The sequence below is a fragment of the Desmodus rotundus genome, chromosome 12, assembly GCF_022682495.2.
Source record: "Desmodus rotundus isolate HL8 chromosome 12, HLdesRot8A.1, whole genome shotgun sequence".
NCBI lineage: Eukaryota > Metazoa > Chordata > Mammalia > Chiroptera > Phyllostomidae > Desmodus > Desmodus rotundus.
The window spans coordinates 76,151,407-76,171,294 of record NC_071398.1 but is presented as its reverse complement, the minus strand read 5'-3'; the positions used below and the strand labels follow the sequence as shown (position 1 = coordinate 76,171,294).

Sequence of the window (19,888 nt, the reverse complement as noted above, 5' to 3'; positions counted from 1 at the left end):
TTAAACCTATGCACCCAATATATGTAATAGCATTTAAGAAAAGAGTTTGTATCTCTCAGATCAGCCATCACCTTCACAGGGTTAATTCAGCAGTTCTGAGCCTGGTCTGATAAAATTGCTAGACACTCCAAAAGTCACAAGAAAAACCTAGATAGTGCAGCAGGAGAGGAGCCCTTGAAGTTCTGTATGTATTATTTCCACTAGCTGGGAAAGACTTTGAAGCTGTGTATTAATACCAAGTTCTGGAAAGGGAAGAAGAAGGGGGAGCCTAGAACCTGACCACAAGCATAAAAACCCCCAAATCCCAATAGTTGGGACACTCAAAGTAGCTAGGTGCCTGCTTGAAGCTTTGTGCTCCAGTATATAGAAGAAACTTACTAAGAAACTTACTACTTTATTTCCATTATACATGGGGCACTCAGACTAGCTGGGTGCCTGTGTGCAGCTTTGTGCCCAATAATCTTGCTATATTATTTCCACTATATGTGTTGTGTCTCACCTGAAGTTTTTCTTGTCTTACAAGAAACACAAGAACTGAGAAGAGGTAGCCCCTAATTTGGGTCACCCCAGCGAGAGTCTTTGAAAAGATGAACAATATTGACAATCCTTTAACCAGACTCATGAAGAAAAAGTGAGGACTCAAATAAATAAAATCAGAAATGAAAGAGAAGTAACAAGTGACACCATGACTATAAAAATAATTATAAGAAAATATTATGAACAACTATATGCAAATCGACTGAAACATCTGTACAGAATGGATAAATTTCTGGAAAAATACCTTATTACCAAACTTAATAAAAAATTAGGAAATCTGAATAGACTGATTACTATTAATGAAATTGAAGCAGTAATAAAAAAAAAACAACACTCCCAAGACAACTTTTGGCCAAGATGGAGGCATAGGTAGATACACTGTGCCTCTTCACACAACTAAAAGAAGGAAAATAAGAAATTTAAAAACAAAAAAAACACCATAACTACCAGAAAAATTGAACCATATGGAAGTCCAACAATGAAAGAATTAAAGAAAAAACATCCATCCAGACTGGTAGGGGGGGTGGAGATAGGCAGCCAGGCTGGAGAGGACATGTGGCAAGGGGGTGGCTGGCAGACCTGGTGCCCCTATTTTTGTATGCAGATAAACTGGGAAGAACAATTGAGGAGAGAGACAGACCATGTAATCCAGGGTTCCAGAGTGGGAAATGAAAGCTTCAAAACCTCTGGCTGTAAAAACCTGTGCACAGTTGTGGCAGCAGAATAAATTCCCAGCATCACAGGAGAGTTCATTGGAAAGACCCACAGGGTCATATAATATACACAAACCCTCCCACAAAGTAATCAGGTCTAAAAGGGCCCAATTTGCTTGTACGTAGGAGAGGAAGTGACTGAAAGCTGGCTGGGAGCCAAAAAAGTGTCATTGTTCCCTTTCTGACCCCTCCCCCACATACAGTGCCACAATACAGCAATGTGGGTTGCCCTGCCCTGGTGAATACCTAAGGCTCTGCCCCTTACAATGTAATAGGTGTGCCAAGACAAAGAAATATGGTCCAAATGAAAGAACAAACCAAAACTCCAAAAATAGAACTAAGCAACAAAGAGATAGACAACTTATCAGATGCAGACTTCAAAACACTGGTGATCAGGATGCTCACAGACATGGTTGATTATGTTTGCAAAATACAGGAAGAAGTGAAGGCTATGTAAAGTGAAATAAAGAAAAATATACAGGGAACCAATAGTGATGGGAAGGAAACCAGGACTCAAATCAATGATTTGGACCAGAAGGAAGAAATAAACATTTAACCAGAAAAGAATGAAGAAACAAGAATACAGAAAAATGTGGAGAGGCTTGGGAACACCTGGGACAATTTTAACTGTTCAAGCATCTGAAGCATAGGGGTGACAGAAGGAAAAGAGGAAGAGCAACAAATTGAAAACTTATTTGAAAACATAATGGAGAACTTCCCCAATCTGGCAAAAGAAACAGATTTCCAGGAAGTCCAGAAAACTCAGAGAGTCCCAAAGAAGGTGGACCCAAGGAAGCACACACCAAGGCACATCATAATTATATTAGCCAAGATTAAAGATAAGGAGAGAATCTTAAAAGCAGTAAGAGGAAAGGAGACAGTTATCTACAAATAAGTTCTCATAAAACTATCAGCTGATCTCTCAAAAGAAACCTTGCAGGCAAGAAGGGGCTGCAAAGAAGTATTCAACATCATGAAAGGCAAGGACCTACATCCAAAATTATTCTATCCAGCAAAGCTATCATTTGGAATGGAAGGGTCAATAAAGTGCTTCTCAGATAAGGTAAAGTTAAAGGAGTTCATCATCACCAAGCCCTTATTATATGAAATGTTCAAGGGACTTATCTAAGAAGAAGAAGATGATCAAAACTATGAATAGTAAAATGACAATAAACTCAAAACTATCAACAACTGAACCTAAAAAAACAAAAGCAAAAACAAAAGCAACCTGTTCAAACAATTAGAACAGGAACAGAATCTCAGAAATGGAGATCACATGGAAGGTTATCAGCAGAGAGTAGGGAAGAATGGGGGAAATGGTATAGGGAATAAGGAGCATAAGTGGTAGGCACAAAATAGACAGGGGGAGGTTTAGAACAGTACAGGAAATGGAGAAGCCAAAGAACTTATATGTACTACCCATGGACATGAACTAAGGGGAGGGAGAATGCTGGTGCAAGGGTGGGTGCAGGGTGGAGGGGAATAAAAGGTGAAAATGGGACAACTATAATAGCATAATCAATGAAATATACTTTAAATTTTTTTTTAAATCACAACAAATAAAAGTCCTGGATTAAATGGCTTCAGGGATGAATTTTAGCAAACATTTAAAGAAAAACTAACACCTATCTTTATCAAATTATTTTCCCAAAAATTTCAAGAGAGGAAATAGTCCAGAGTTCATTTCACAAGGCCACAATTATCCTGATTCCAACACCAGATAAAGACACTATAGAGATAAATAATTATAAGCCAATATGCCTGATGAACACAGATGCTAAAATCATCAACAAAATATTAGCAAACTGGATCCAGCAATACATTGAAATATCATCCACCATGATCAAGTGGGATTTATTCCTGGGGTACAAGGTTGGTACAATATCTATAAACTACAAATTAAATGAAGGATAAAACTCACATAATCATATCAATAGATGCAGAAAAAGCATTTGATAAAACCCAGGACTCATTTATGAAACAACTTTCAGTGAAGTGATAATAGAAAACAAAATACAACATAATAAACTAATATAGGCAAACCTAGAGCCAACATCATACTAAAAAGAGAAATATCAAAAGCACTTCCTTTAATATCAGGAATAAGACTGATATGTTTGCTTCTACACTTTAATCAGTATAGTATTGGAAGTCCTAGCCAGAGTAATCAGATAAGAATAAATAAAATGCATCCAAGTTTGAAAGGAAAAAGTAAAACTTTCATTATTGTCAGATTACCTGATACTGTATATAGAAAACCTGAAAAACTCTACTGAAAATCTACTATAACTCATAAATAAATTAAATAAAGTAGCGGGATAAAAAATAAATATTAAGGAATCAGTTTCATTTTATACACGAATAATGAACTAGCAGAAAAGGAAACTAGGAAAACAATACCATTTACAATTGCACTAAAAAATCTAGAAATAACTTTAACCAAGGATATAAAATATCTGTACTCAGAAAATTATGACACTGAAGGAGAACCAAGATGGCGGCGTAGGTAGACACACTGCGCCTCCTCGCACAACCAGAACTGACAGAGAATCGAACAGCAAGGGGGACCAACACCAAGAAAATAGAAAATAACCATTCATCCAGACTGGTAGGAGGGGCGGAGACGGGCACCGGGGTGGAAAGGACTCGCGTGGCTGTGGCGGGACTGAGACTGGCGGAGTGTGGGACAAATGGCGCAGGCAGTCCGAGCACTAGCAGACCCTGCGGCCCCACATCTGCGCAGATAAACCGAGAGGGCCGGACTCAGAGTGGCGGAGAGTGGGGCAGGCAGAGTGGCGGGTAGCACCTTGCGGCACCACATTCGCCCACAGATAAACTGGACGAACGGTGGGCAGAGAAGCAGACTGTGCAACCCAGGGCTCCAGCTCCGGGAAATAAAGCCTCAAACCTCTGATTGAAAGTGCCCCTGGGGGTTGGGGCAGCAGCAGGAGAGACTCCCAGCCTCACAGGAGAGGTTGTTGGAGAGACCCACAGGGGCCGAGAGTGTGCACAGGCCCACTTACTCGGGAACCAGCACCAGAGTGGCCCAGTTTGATTGTGGGTAGCGGAGTGAAGGATTGAAATCTGGAGGAGAGTGAGGCTGGCGCCATTGCTCCCACTCAGCCCCTCCCCCTCGTACAGCGTCACAGCTCAGCGACCAGCGTTACCCCGCCCCGGTGAACACCTAAGGCTCCGCCCCTTAAAGTAACAGACACGCCAAGACAAAAAAAAAAAAATGGCCCAAATGACAGAACACTTCAAAGCTCCAGAAAAAATACAACTAAGCGACGAAGAGATAGCCAACCTTTCAGATGCACAGTTCAAAGCACTGGTTATCAATATGCTCACAGACTTGCTTGAATCTATTCGAAAAACAGATGAAAAAATGAAGCCTATGCTAAGAGAAACAAAGGAAAATGTACAGGGAACCAATAGTGATGAGAAGGAAACTGGGACTCAAATCAATGGTGTGGACCAGAAGGAAGAAACAAACATCCAAACAGAAAAGAATGAAGAAACAAGAACTTGGAAAAATGAGGAGAGGCTTAGGAACCTCCAGGACACCTTGAAACGTTCCAACATCCGAATTATAGGGGTGCCAGAAGGAGAAGAGGAAGAACAAAAAATTGAAAACTTATTTAAACAAATAATGAAGGAGAACTTCCCTAATCTGGCAAAGGAAATAGACTTCCGGGAAGTCCAGGAAGTTCAGAGAGTCCCAAAGAAGCTGGACCCAAGGAGGAACACGCCAAGGCACATCATAATTACATTACCCAAGATTAAACGCAAGGATCTACATCCAAGATTACTGTATCCAGCAAAGCTATCACTTAGAATGGAAGGGAAGATAAAGTGCTTCTCAGATAAGGTCAAGTTAAAGAAGCTCATCATCACCAAGCCCTTATTATATGAAATGTTAAAGGGAGTTACCTAAGAAAAAGAAGATCAAAAATAGGAACAGTAAAAATGACAGCAAACTCACAGTTATTAACGAGCACACATAAAACAAAAACGAGAGCAAACTAGGCAAACAACTAGAACATGAGGGTTGTCATTAAGGGAGTGGGAGAGGGAGAGAGGGGGAAAGGTACAGAGAATAAGTAGCATAGATGATAGGTGGAAAATAGACAGGGGGAGGGTAAAAATAGTGTAGGAAATGTAGAAACCAAAGAACTTATAAGTATGACCTATGGACATGAACTATAGGCGGGGAATGTGGGAGGGAGGGGGGTGGGCAGGATGGAGTGGAGTGGGGGGGAAATGGGACAACTGTAATAGCATAATCAATAAATATATTTAAAAAAAAAAAAAGAAAATTATGACACTGAAGAAAGAAATTGAAGAATATATAAGTAAATAGAAACATATACCATATTTATGGATAGGAAGAACTAATATCATTAAAGCAATCTAGAGACTAAAAGCAATACTGATTAAAACACCAATGGCATATTTCATAGAACTATAAACAGCAATCTGGATAAAGATGAACAAAGTTGGAATTATGCTATCGGATACCCAACTTACTACAAGGCCATAGTAATCAAAAGAGCATGGTACTATCTGGAAGATGGGAGCGAGATAGGTGGGAGCAGAGTCCACTTCCCCTCAGCGCCAGTGAAACACCTGGCTGATCTGAGGAACAGAGCGAACAGCCAACAGTATTCCAGCATATGTGAAGATCAGAGACCAAAGACTGTGGAGGACATTGAAAGATCAGATGGTAAGAAGAGTGCTTAAGGACAATAAGGTTCCTGGGACCAGCAAAGGGACCAGGTTGGCTGAAGCCCTCGGCCGAGGCATAGGGTCTGCTGCAGGATTCTTGGGAGAGAGCCAGGCTGGGCTGTGTGAGAGGCCAGGTGCTTGTTTGGACCAGGGGGGCTTGAACAGGAGGAATTTCTCAAAAACAAAAAGAGAAAATAGAGGCACTCAGTGGCTGTTTGGAGAATTCTCCACAGCAGCCATGGCCTCTTGCGCTCCCATCTCCTCAGCCCCTGGACTGTGAACACCAGATAAGCAGCCCCAGCACACTCCTGAAGCCCAGGTATGTGGGCACCCAGATCAACGGCCAGGCTGCCTGGGTGCACAGGCCCAAAGCCCCTGAATAGATGAGCACACTGATCAGTGGCCTGGGTGCCCACACCTGAAATCCCAGGTGGGTGCTCACCCTGATCAGTGGCCTGGCTGCCCGCAGGCGACCACTCCTGAAGCACCAGGGACTGAACACCTCCCACCTAGCCGCTGCCCACAGAGCCCTGTAGGGCTTACTTGCTCTCTAGGAGGAAGGCAGAACGCCCAGCAGAGGGGAGCTGCAGGGCTAGGGGAGACTGCAGGCCCCGGAAAGACTCGACTCAGTAGGGGGCTGAACTACCCTGAAGGAGCACAAGAGACCCGAGCATCTAGGACAGCAAAGAACAAGAAGGTGGAGTGTGAGTTGCCCCTAAGAGGTGCACCTCAAGGACAGCACAACTGGTGGACTAAAGGCCTAGAGGGGAGCAGAAGGACCCTGAGGAACTGGACTGGAGGCTGGACAACAGCAAAGAGTGTGGCTCAGGAAGGGAGAAAAGTAAAACCAACCCTCCAACCACTCCCTCCCTTTCACAGATAGGAAGACCAGCAGAACTGACCTGACCAGTTTAAAACCAGCAGAAGACTTTTTTCCCCCTAAATTCCTTCTTCCTTTCTGTCCTTCTTTCCTTTTTCCTTCCTTCCTTTACGTTTTTATTCCTCCTTCTGATCTTCATTTATTTATTTATTTATTTATTTATTTTAATTTTTGTTAAAATTCCTTCTTTTCTTTCCTCCGATCTGTTTTTATTCCTTCTTCCTTCCTACCTTTCCTCTCCTTTTCTATTCCTTTTTCCTTCCTTCCCTTTTCCTTTTTTTCCCTTTCTCCTTTTCCCACAGCGGAGACAATAAAACTTGGAGCTCTGAAAAGACCAGAGTTAGACCAAAACAGGGGTCATCCTAATAACGGAGACAGTGAGACAAATTTCACTTTGCTACTCCAGAGAACTTGCAAGGTGGGAGCAGTGAACACCAGTACACCTGCTGGAAGAGGAAACCCACCAACAAAGGAACCACCAACATATAACAAAGAAGAAGGTGAAGAAGGGAGTGGAAGCCACACTAACCTCAATCCAGGACTGATCTGGATATACAACTGAATAGTAGAGAAATTACTCAGAACAAACAACTGAACAAGAGTGACAGAGACGCCTCAGAACCTTGTACACACAGAACAATCAGCTTCAATATAAACTGTCCACATCTGCACAATAGAATACAGTACATGGTGGACAGAGTGGCCCTAGATTAACCACCTCGAGGGAAAGATCCATCAAAGAAAGACCCAACAACAATCAAAAACAAAGACATAGAGAGAGCCAGCATAAATAACAGCCTAAGACTAGTGAGCTCAGGAAATTAAGGAGACAGCACCACTGAATCCCACTGACATTCTACCATAGAAGTTCATACCATAAAACCAGGGAGTCAGAACACATCAGTTTAAGAAGCAGAGTTTAACAAGAACAGTCTCACAAACAATGGGAAGACAAAGAAACAATCCCCAAATGAAAGGAAAGGAGGAAGCCTCAGAGAGAATGCTGAATGAAATACAGGCAAGTCAACTATCAGATACTGAGTTCAAAGCAATGGTTATCAGGAAGCTCACTGAGCTCACAGAGAACTACCAGTAACTACAGGGAAACTACAATGAACTCACTGCACTCTATATCAATATCAAAAAGGAAATAGAAAATATCAACAAGGGCCAAGAGGAAATGCAGAATACAATTTCTAAACTGAAGAACACAGTAGAAGGAATCAAAAGCAGACTTGATGAAGCAGAGGATTGGATCAGTGAGCTAGAGGACAAAGTAGAAAAAAAACACCCAGAAAGAGCAAGAAAAGGAAAAAAGGCTTAGAAAGAATGAAGAGGGATTAAGGGAAATGCAGGACAACAAAAACATAATAATATCCTTATAATAGGGATACCAGAAGCAGAAGAGCAAGGGATAGAAAACCTGTTTGAAAAAGTAATGAGGGAAAAATTTCCCTAATCTGATGAGAGAGAAAGTCATATAAATCCAGGAAACACAGAGAGTCTTAAGCAAGATGAACCCAGAGGGGAACACTTCAAGACACATCATAATTAAAATGGCAAAATTCCAAGACAAAGAGAGGATCTTAAAGGCAACAAGGGAGAAACAAGAAGTAACATACAAGGGAGCCCCAACAAGGTTAGCAGCTGACTTCTCAAAGGACACGCTCCAAGCCAGAAGAGAATGGCAAAAAATATTTCATGTAATGAGAACCAGAGGCCCACAACCAAGGCTACTTTACCCAGGAAGGCTCTCAATCAAGACAGAAGGCCAAATAAAGAGCTTCCCAGACAAAAGAAGTCTAAAAGAATACACCTCCACCAAACCAGCTTTGAAAGAGATGCTAAAGGGACTGCTTTAAGGAAAGGGAGGAAAAGAGAGAGAGAGAGAGGAACACAAGTATGAAAAACGGGCAATGAATAAGTACCAATCAAAAATAACCTTAAATGTAAATGGGTTAAATGCTCCAATCGAGAGACATAGAATAGCTGAATGGATAAGAAAACTTGACTCACACATATGCTGCCTACAAGAGACCCACCTCAGGACAAAAGACCTACACAGATGGAAAGTGGCAGGCTGGAAACAAATTTTCCAAGCAAGGAGACAGGGAAAAAAAAAAAAAGCCAGGGTACCAATACTCATATCAAACAAAATAGACTTCAAAAGAAGGGCCATAAAGAGAGACCCAGAAGGACACTTCATAATACTCAAAGGAAGAATCCACCAAGAAGACAGAAACATTGTAAATATATATGCACCCAACATAGTCCTCCCAAATACATAGAGAAAATCTTGGAGGACTTCAAGAAAGATATTGACAGCAACGAAATTATAGTAGGGTATTTAACACCCCACTGTTAAAAATGGACAGATCTGCCAAACAAAATATCAAAAAAGATATTGTGTCACTGAACAATACCCTAGATGAAATGGACTTAACTGATACATGTAGAGCTTTTCATCCCAAAGAGGCAAAATACACATTCTTTTCAAGTGTACATGGAACATTTTCAAAATTAGACCACATGATAGGACACAAAGCAAGCCTCAACAAATTCAAGATAATTGAAATCATATCAAGCATTTTCTCTGACCACAAGGCATTGAAACTAGAAACCAATTCCAAAGGAAAAAACCCAAAACTCTCAAAATCATGGATATTGAATAGCTTGCTATTAAACAATGAGTTCGTCAAGAGCAAGATTAGGGAAGAAATCAAAAAGTTTCTAGAAACAAAAGAGAACGAACTCACAACAACCCAAAACTTATGGGACACAGCAAAGGCAGTGCTGCAAGGGAAGTTCATAGCAATATAGGCCTACCTTAAAAAGATAGAAATATTTCAAACAAATAGCCTAACCATACACCTATAAGAACTCGAGGAACAACAACAAAGACAGCCCAGAGTAAGTAGAAGGAAGGAAATAACCAAGATCAGAGGAGAGTTAAATGACATAGAGACTAAAAGCAAAATTCTAAGAATCAGTGAATCCAGGAGCTGGCTCTTTGACAAGATAAACAAAATCGGCAAGCCTTTAAGCAGGCTCATCAAGAAAAAAAGAAATAAGATCCCAATAAACACAATCGGAAATGAAAGAGGAGAGACTACAACTGATACGACCGAAATACAAAGGATTGTAAGAAATTACTATGAAGAACTGTATGCCAAGAAATTTGAAAACCTAGGTGAAATGGACACATTTCTAGAAAAATATAACCTTCCAAAACTCAATGAAGAAGAAGCAGATAACCTGAACAGACCAAAAATAACAGCAGACGAAACTGAAGCAGTAATCAAAAAACTCCCAACACACAAAAGCCCTGGACCAAATGGTTTCACAGGAGAATTCTACAAAGCATGTAAGGAAGAGCTAACCCTTATCCTTCACAGACCATTCGAGAAAATCCAAAATAATGGAAGATTCCCAAACTTTTTTTATGAAGCCAGCATCATCCTAATCTCAAAAGCAGATAAAGACACAACGAATAAAGAAAACTTCAGGCCAATATCACTGATGAACATAGATACTAAAATTCTCAACAAACTATTGGCAAACGGCATCCAGCAATACATTAAAAAGATCATACACCATGACTGAGTGGGATTCATCCCAGGGATGCAAGGATGGTACAATATTCGCAAATCAATAAACATAATACATCACATAAACAACAGCAAAGACAAAAACCACATGATCATATCAATAGATGCAGAAAAAGCATTTGATAAGGTAAAGCAGCCATTTATGATAAAAACACTCAGCAAAGTGGGAATAGAGGGAGCATTCCTGAACATAACAAAGGCCATATATGAGAGACTGACAGCCAACATCATACTCAATGGACAAAAACTTGGAGCTTTCCCACTAAGATCAGGGTCAAGACAAGGATGCCCTCCCTCACCACTCCTATTCAACATAGTATTGGAAGTCCTAGCCACAGAAATCAGACAAGAAAAAAAAAAGGCATCCAAATTGAAAAGGAGGAAACAAAACTGTCATTGTTTGCATATGACATGATAGTGCATATAGAAAATCTTATAGACTCTACCAAAAAACTACTCGACCTAATAAATGAATTTGGCAAAACAGCCAGATACAAAGTCAATACTCAGAAATCAAAGGCCTTCCTGTATACCAACAATAAACAGCAGAAACAGAAATCAGGAAGAAAATCCCATTTGATATAGCAACAAGAAAAATAAAGTACCTAGGAATAAACCTAACCAAGGAGATAAAAGACTTGTACTCAGAAAACTACACAACACTGAAGAAAGAAATTAAGGAAGACACAAACAAATGGAACATGGACATGCTCATGGATTGGAAGAATTAACATCATCAAAATGTGCATACTACCAAAGTAATTTATAGATTCAATGTAATCCCTATTAAAGTACCCATGACATATTTCACAGATATAGAACAAACATTTCAGAAATTCATATGGAACCATAAACGACCCTGAATAGCTGCAGCAATTTTGAGAAAGAAAAACAAAGCAGGAGGGATCACAATACCTGATATCAAACTGTATTACAAGGCCACTGTAATCAAAAGAGCCTGGTACTGCCATAAAAACAGGTAGATAGACCAATAGAACAGAACAGAGAGCCCAGAAATAAACCCAAGTATTTATGGGCAATTAGTATTTGACAAAAGAGGCAGTAGCATAAAATGGAGCAAAGATAATCTCTTCAACAAATGTTGGGAGATCTGGACAGATATGTGCAAAAAAATGGAAGTCGATCACCAACTTATTCCATACACAAAAATAAATTCAAGGTGGATAAAAGACTTAAATATAAGTCGTAACACCATAAAAGTCCTAGAGGAAAACATTAGCAGGAAAATCTCAGACATTCCACGCAGCACCATCCTCACAGACATGTCCCCTAAAGCAAGGGACATAAAGGAAAGAACAAACAGAGGGGATCTCATCAAAATAAAAAGTTTCTGCATGCCTAAAGAAAACAGCATTAACATAAAAAGAGAACCAACAGTATAGGAAAACATATTTTCCAATGATACCTCAGACAAGGGTCTGATCTCCAAAATATATAAAGAACTCACATGACTCCACTCCAGGAAGACAAACAACCCAATTTAAAAATGGGCAAAGGACTTGAACAGACACTTCTCCAAGGAAGACATACAGAGGGCCCAGAGACATATGAAAAGATGCTTAGCATCATTAGCCATCAGAGTGATGCAAATTAAAACCACAATGAGGTACTATCTCACTCCAGTCAGAATGGCCAACATAAAGAAATCAACAAACAAAAGTTGGAGAGGATGCATAAAAAGGGAACTTTAGTACACTGTTGATGGGAATGCAGACTTGTAAGGACACTGTGGAAAACATTATGGAATTTCCTCAGAAATCTATGAAAGAAAGTGCCCTTTGACCCATCAATTCTGCTGCTGGGATTATACCCTAAGAACCCTGAAACACCAATCCAAAAGAACCTATGCACCCCAATGTTCATAGCAGCACAATTTACAATAGCCAAGTACTGGAAGCCACCTAAGTGCCCATCAGCAAATGAGTGGATCAAAAAACTATGGTACATTTACACAAAGGAATTCTATGCAGCAGAGAGAAAGAAGGAGCTTATACCTTTTGCAACAGCTTGGATGGAACTCGAGAGCATTATGCTAAGTGAAACAAGCCAGGTGGTGAGGGACAAATACCATATGATCTCACCTTTAACTGGAACATAATCAACAAAAGAAAAAAGCAAACAAAATGTAACCAGAGATATTGAAGTTAAGAACAATCTAACAATAGCCAGAGGGGAGTTTGGAGGGGACAGTGGGGAGAGGGGTTTTCCAGAGCTACTATAAAGGACACATGGACAAATCAAGGGGATGGTGGAGGTGGGGGAGGAAGGTGGGTTTGATTAGGGTGTGGTGGAGGGGTGGGGAGAAAATGGAGACAACTCTAATCGAATAACAATAAAAATTTTAAAAAATTCAATAGGCATAAAAAAAGAGCATGGTACTAGAATAAAAACAGACATGTAGATTATTGGAAGAGAACAGAGAGCCCAAAATAAATCCACACTTTTATGGTCAGTTGACATTACACAAGAAGGCAAGAACATACAATTGGGTCAAGACAGCCTATTCAATAAATAGCGTTGAGAAAATTTAGACAGATGCATGCAAAACATGAAACTAGGCCAACTTCTGACACAGTATAGAAGAATGAATTTAACACGTGTTGAAAACTTAAGTGTTAAACTTGAGACCCTAAAATCCTAGAAGAAAACATAATAAAATCTCAAACATTTCTTGTAGTAAATTTTATTTTTGATAAATCTATTCAGGTAAAGAAAAGAAAACAAAAAATAAAGACACAGTACTACATCAAACTGAAAAGGTTTTGGACACCATAGAAAACCATGAACAAAATGAAAAGATAACCCATGGAATGGGAGAACATATTTGCCAAATACCTCTGACATGTGTTCAATATTCAAGATTTATAAGGAACTTATACAAGTCAACACCAAAAATAAATCAATTAAAATGGGCAAAGAACCTAAAGAGACACTTCTCTGAAGAGGACATGAAGATGGCCAATAGACATATGAAAAAATGCTCAACTTCACTAATCATCAGAGAAATGCATATTAAAGCCACAATGAGATATCACCTCATTCCTGTCAAAATGGCTATCATCAGTTAATCAACAAACAATAAATATTGGGAAGGATGTGAAGAAAAGGGAACCCCCGTGAACTGTTGGTTGTAATCACATTGGTACAAATACTGTGGAAAGCAGTACAGTGTTTCCTCAGAATGAAACTGCCTTATGACTCAGTGATTCCACTTCTGGGAATATATCCAAAGACATCTGAAACACTAATTCAAAAGTATATATGCACGCCTATGTTCACTGAAGCATTATTTACAATAGCCAAGATTTGGAAGCAGCCCAAGTGCCCATCAATAGAGGAGTGGATTAAAACAAACAAACAACAAAAAACTGGTGTATTTATGTAATGGAATAACAATAAGCCATAAAAAAGAAGGAAATATTATCTTTTGCAACAGCATTATGTGAAGTGAAATAAGCCAGTTAGAGAAACTCAAATACCATATAATCTCACTTAAATTTGGAATCCAATGAACAAAATAATCAAAATATAAACAGATTTATAGATACAGAGAACAGACTGACAGCTTTTAGAGGGGAAGAGGTTTGGGGGAGCTGAGTGAAAAAGGGAAAGGGATTAATAAAAATTTTAAAAAAGAAAAAATATAAATAAAGAAATTAATGTTTTTATGCTTAGAAAAATAATAAAAAATCAAACAGACAAAAATGTTATCTTTGACTGAGCCCGAAGATACACATAACTCCTAAAATTCTGGCTGTCTCATAAAAAATTTGTTATTCAAATTTCCAAAGGTCAAGAGCTACTGAAAAGAAGGTCATCCACTAGTAGCAATTTTTCTTTTTGAAAACTGCTATGGCATAAGATATTTTTTCTTGGATTATAAACTAAAGTATCTTATTTGATTTTGGGATTTGGGTCTGCAGTGCTATAGTCCAGATACATGTTTTAAATGCTTTGCCTTTTGTAAATGATTATCAGCACACACACACACACACACACACACACAGAAACAAGAATGTGGGGTTAGGGAGACAGTCAAAGGGGATAAGATCAGAAAGAGAAGCCATTGAGAATGTTGGAAAGAGTGCCAGGGAAGAGTGGGCCATGAGAAGGAAGGTTGAGATGGGTGAATAAACCAAAAGAATTATCCTAGATTAAAGGAGGTGATTGTATAACATTACCTTAGTATTTAGCAGATGTTATGATACAAGATTGAGGAGTTAAAATAAACTTTCAAAACCATATAGGGGCCTTTTCAAGGTATTATAAGGAAATCTGATGTCAGGATGAAGAGTTGGAAGCCAGGGAGTTAAGAAAAATAATCTGAAAGTCAAAGGCTGGAGTGGAAATGGGAGGAGGCAAAGTGGGAGGGCCAGGGCTGTGGAGGCACAGCTTTTCTCAATTCTATAATGGGGATTTGTCAGTTGGAAGAAAGAGGAAGTCACTATAGTGTATTGAGAAAAAGGTTTGCTGAATTCAGAGATCAAACGCCAGCTCTTAAAAGAGTCAGTAGTTCTATCTCCTGCTCAAATGCCGCTTTTGCTGCTTCTGTTGCTAGCAGTTCTCATCTCAGGTGGTGACAATGAGCTTGGTAAGAGTAACTCTGGCAACTTCCAGCATGGGTGTAAGGGGTCTGGATAAAATCATACTGCACATAACCCTAAGGGCCTGGGCCCTCTTGTCTCCAGCCCTCTTCTGTTCTGGGAGTTGCAATGGAGCCAGAGGCCCCAGCACAGGCAAATTTCTCAGGAATTTTGTTTTTCAGACACTGGGTTCTTTTTCCCTGGATCTCTCTGGTTTTCATTTACCGCCCTATTCTCTCCTCCTTTTTTCTTTCATTTCATTTTTGTTATCCTTCCACTACCCACAGCTTTCCAGGGGCCGACCTCTTTCCATCTCATCCAGATATCATCGTTTGCCAATAGCACCTGGGCGAAAAATCAAGGCTCAGGCTGGCTGGGTGACTTACAGATTCATGGCTGGGATAGTGACACAGACAATGCCATTTTCTTGAAGTCTTGGTCCAAGGGCAACTTCAGCGAAGAGGAGGTGACTGAACTTGTGGAGCTATTTCGAGTCTATCTTATTGAATTCATTCGGGTGGTACAGGATCACGTCAGTGAATTCCAGTTGACATGTGAGTGCAGTCTTCTGATCTGGGGAGATTATTAATGATTATTTTTCTCTTGGTTCAGGCTACTATACCCAGGATTTTTCTCTCCTTCCCTGTTTATCTAACTACATACCCACCCTTCTCTAGAGTAGTCTTCTACTTAGATTCCATACCTCCACAAAGTATTTCAGATTCTTCCTGCTTCCTGCAATCTTGTCTGATAAAGATCCTCTTTTATAACCATCTCCTCTTTTGTGTACAACTTTTTCCCTTAAACTCCATGCAAGAAGACTTTACTTTTCCCACTCTGTGCCTGAGTAAACTGAAGTGTGACTTCCATTTTCTTCAACCCATCTTCTCAAGCATCTCCTTGATCAATGTAATTCTCTTTATTCTTAAATATACTTCTACCTGACTTCATCACTAAGCTCCTCACATTTCCCCCATCTTCTTTCTTCTTGCCCACTGTACATCATTACAACAGACATTCTCCGCCATTTATGACATGTATATTTATCCCTATTCTTTTCTTTCTGAAAATTCTCTCAATATAGTCATACTCCACCTAACAATGGGGATATATTCTGAGAAATGCATTGTTAGACAATATCATTGTGCAAGCTTCATAGAGTGCACTTACACAAACCTAGATGGGATATCTTACCACATACCTAAGCTAAATGATACATTCTATTACTCCCTGGCTACAAACCTGTACAGCACATTACTGTACAAAATAAAATGAGAGTCAGTCAAGCACAAGAGATAATGATTCAATCGAGTGATGCAGTAAACCTGAGAGAAATGAGACTGCTGCTGGTATAACATGCCTGCTGCTGGTATAACATGGCTTATACCAAACTTATTTTTTTTATAAGTAGAAAAAGTACACCCTGAAATAACAATAAAAAGAATAAATACATAAATGAGTAACATTATTTGTTATCATTATCAAGTATTATGTAATGTACATATTGTATTGCTATGCTTTTATACAACTGCAACACAGTAGGTTTATACCAACATCTCCACAAACACATAAGTAATGCATTGTGCTATGAGATTATGATGGCTATGACATCCTTAGGCAATAGAAAATTTTCAGCTCCATTATAATCTTATTGGACTACCCTCATATATGTGGTTTGTTGTTGATTGAAAAGTTCTGTGGCACATGATTGTACTGAATTGGTTGTTGGCTCATAATTTTATATCTCAGATCTCTCTCCCCACCAAAATGCAAATTTCTGTATCTTTTCTCCATCCCTTTCTTTCTAGTTTGCTTTTCAATATATTTTTCTCTGTTTTTCATTTATCTAGATCCCTTTGAGATCCAGGGCATAGCAGGCTGTGAGCTGCATTCTGGGGAGACCACAGTAAGCTTCTTGAGGGGAGCTTTAGGAGGATTAGATTTTCTGAGTTTCAAGAATAATTCATGTGTACCTGCTACAGAGGGTGGCATCAGAGCACAGCGGTTCTGTACAATTTTCTTTCAATACCAAGGTATTGCTGATATCATAGAGAAGCTCCTCTTAAAAACCTGTCCTCGATTTCTCTTGGGTGTCCTCGATGCAGGGAAGGCAGAACTGCAGAGACAAGGTTAGTTCTATTCTTTGTCCAAAACTTTTCTATTTTACTTCCTACCACCTCTTTAAATTCAAGAGTAAGAGGTACCTAAGCAGAGAGGTGGTTAATCAATAAATTATTTGGTTTCCAAAAGAGTACAAGGGGTCACTGTCCAAACTTGTGGGTTTCTGAGTCCCTATACTCTAGATTAAAGTCATAATGTTACTCTGTCCTTGCTTGTTCCTGCCCCAGTGAAGCCAGAGGCCTGGCTTTCCAGTGGTCCCACTCCTGGTCCTGGCCATCTGTTGCTGGTGTGCCATGTCTCAGGATTTTACCCCAAACCTGCACGGGTGATGTGGATGAAAGGTGAACAGGAGCAGCCTGGAACTCATCAAGGTGACATCCTGCCCAATGCTGATGGGACATGGTATCTCCGTGTAACCCTTGATGTTGTGGCTGGGGAGACAGCTAACCTGAATTGCCGGGTAAAGCACAGCAGTTTAGGAGGCCAGGACATCATCCTCTACTGGGGTAAGAAAGCACTGGATCTATCTGGAAATAGGAGGAGATGGTCCTCACACATAGAGGGAGGGGATAACAAAATGATTAGGCTTAATGAGTAAGAGAAAGAAACAAGGAGGGAGGAAGAAAAGAAGGGGAAAAAGTGAAACAAAAATAGAGAGATGACCTAAGGCAGTGATTTTTCAATCAGTGTGCCACAAGAGGCACACTGGAGGGCCACAAGAATTTCTAAAACATGAAATACCTGACTATTTAGCCAGGAGCACTGACCTCTTTCCCCTTAGATTGTCAAATGAAAAAATAACAACAGCCAACACAACAATAGCTGTCCAGTGTGAATCAAATTCATTTTTCTGTCAAATTGTCAAATAATACATCTTTATGGGTAATGCAGAATTTTAGTAATTAGTTTATGTGTGCCATGAGATGAAAAAGATTGAAAATCACTGAACTAAGGCATAAAAGAGGTAAGCATTATGGACTACATTTTGTGTGAAGTGGGGCAAGAAGAAGAGATAGGAGATGGATATAGATATATTGTGGTAGAAAATACAAAAGAGGGAGTTGGATATGCACATATATCAGAAACAGGTGAATGATGGTGGTGAAACTCAGGTGAGCAAAAAAGGCCAGGAGAATCAGAGATTCCTTTTTTCAAATTAGAAGAGAAAGTTTATTTATAAAGTCACAAAGGCAGAAAAGATGCGCCAGCTGAGCTGTGTGGGTTCAGGAAACAGGTTACAGAAGCAAAAGAAGGGTACTTGGAGCTTAGGAGAAAGAAAGGCAAAGCAACCATTCCTGGGGGAAGGAGAGGGAAAAATGTGTGAGTGCGCTGCAGGGAGAGACAGCTGCAGAGAAAGTGTGTTGAAGTGACATTTTGTGTCTTCTCTCAATTGCCAGGACATCCTACCTCTACCAGTGTGATACTGTTGGCAGTGATATTGCCCACCTTGATTCTTTTGATATGTCTTGCAGTATGGTTTTTGAGGCGCCGGTAAGTTTTTTAAAAATCTTTCTTTTTCTTTCTACCTCTTACTCTGTTATACAACTTTTATGTATTTACATCACTTTAGACTCAACCTTTCCATAAGACATTTTGTAATTTCTCTCCAATTTCCATCTTTTTATATATATCTTTTTTAATTGTGGTAAAAAGTATATAACAAAACATTATCTTAGTCATTTTAAATGCATAGTTTATTAGTATTAATTACACTCCCATTTTTGTGCAACCTATATCTAGAACTCTTTTTATTTGAAGAAACTAAAACTCTCTACCCATTAAACAATATCTTGTCATTTCCTGGTCATCTAGGTCTAGACAACCAATATTCTACTTTTTGTCTATATAAATTTGACTACTCTAGATACCTCACATAAGTGAAATCATAAGTATTTGTCTTTTTATAACTCAATTATTTTATTTAGCATAATCTATTCATGATTCATCCATGTTTTAGCATGTTTCAGAATTTATTTTCTTTTTAAGGAAGGCTGAATAATATTTCATTGCATTTATATAACATGTTAGTTTACCCACTTACCTGTTAATAAACTTTGGTTGATTCCACCTTCTGGCCATTGTGAATAATGCTGATATAAAGTGGGTGTACAATCATCTCTTATGTAGAGCTAAAATTGCATGTGTTCTTAACAGGTCGTATCAGAATATCCCGTGAGATTTTATCATGTCTTCTTTCTCATTTGGAATAAGTACTCAGAAGACCAGAAACTCAATCGTCAACCCAGAAGTCAATATCATCATATTTAATCAAACAATCATCATATTTGATCTACTCAAAGTTTCCATAGATTTTGAGATATAATTTGCACACCACAAAAAAATAATTAATAACTATGAATTTATTATAAGATGGTATCAATAATAGGCTCCACCCAGTTCATAGATGTGAGATGTGAGAAAAACTGTATCTCAAAATAAATAAAGTACAAATGGTCCCTGACTTACATTTTTTTTATTTTATAATGTTGTGGAAACAATACATATTCAATAGAAATAATACTTGAATTTTGATTTTTTCCTGGGCTAGAAATATGCAGTATGATAATCCTCCTGATGTTGGGCAGTGGCAGCAAGACTAGCTCCCAGTCAACCACAAGATCATGAGGATAAACAGCCAATAGTCTACAGTATGTTAGATGATTTCACCCAAGTTTAGGCTAATATAAATGTTATGAGCAT

The 19,888-nt window shown here is 39.2% G+C and overlaps 1 protein-coding gene across 2 annotated transcripts; it reads left to right on the top strand.

Annotated features, from left to right (window-relative positions):
* Nucleotides 1-14,926: 14,926 nt before the first annotated feature.
* On the top strand, nt 14,927-19,649 carry LOC112314669 (T-cell surface glycoprotein CD1b-2). Of its 2 annotated transcripts, none has more exons than XM_045183326.2 (6): nt 14,927-15,075; nt 15,355-15,621; nt 16,918-17,100; nt 17,416-17,694; nt 18,586-18,679; nt 19,343-19,649. In XM_045183326.2, the coding sequence occupies exons 1-6, from the start codon at nt 15,015-15,017 to the stop codon at nt 19,362-19,364; spliced, it is 906 nt and encodes a 301-aa protein (XP_045039261.2). In that variant the 5' UTR covers nt 14,927-15,014; the 3' UTR covers nt 19,365-19,649. The 2 variants fall into 2 exon arrangements, with proteins under 2 accessions (XP_045039261.2, XP_024427042.2); XM_024571274.4 differs by having other exon boundaries at nt 14,929-15,075; nt 16,918-17,196.
* Nucleotides 19,650-19,888: the final 239 nt, after the last annotated feature.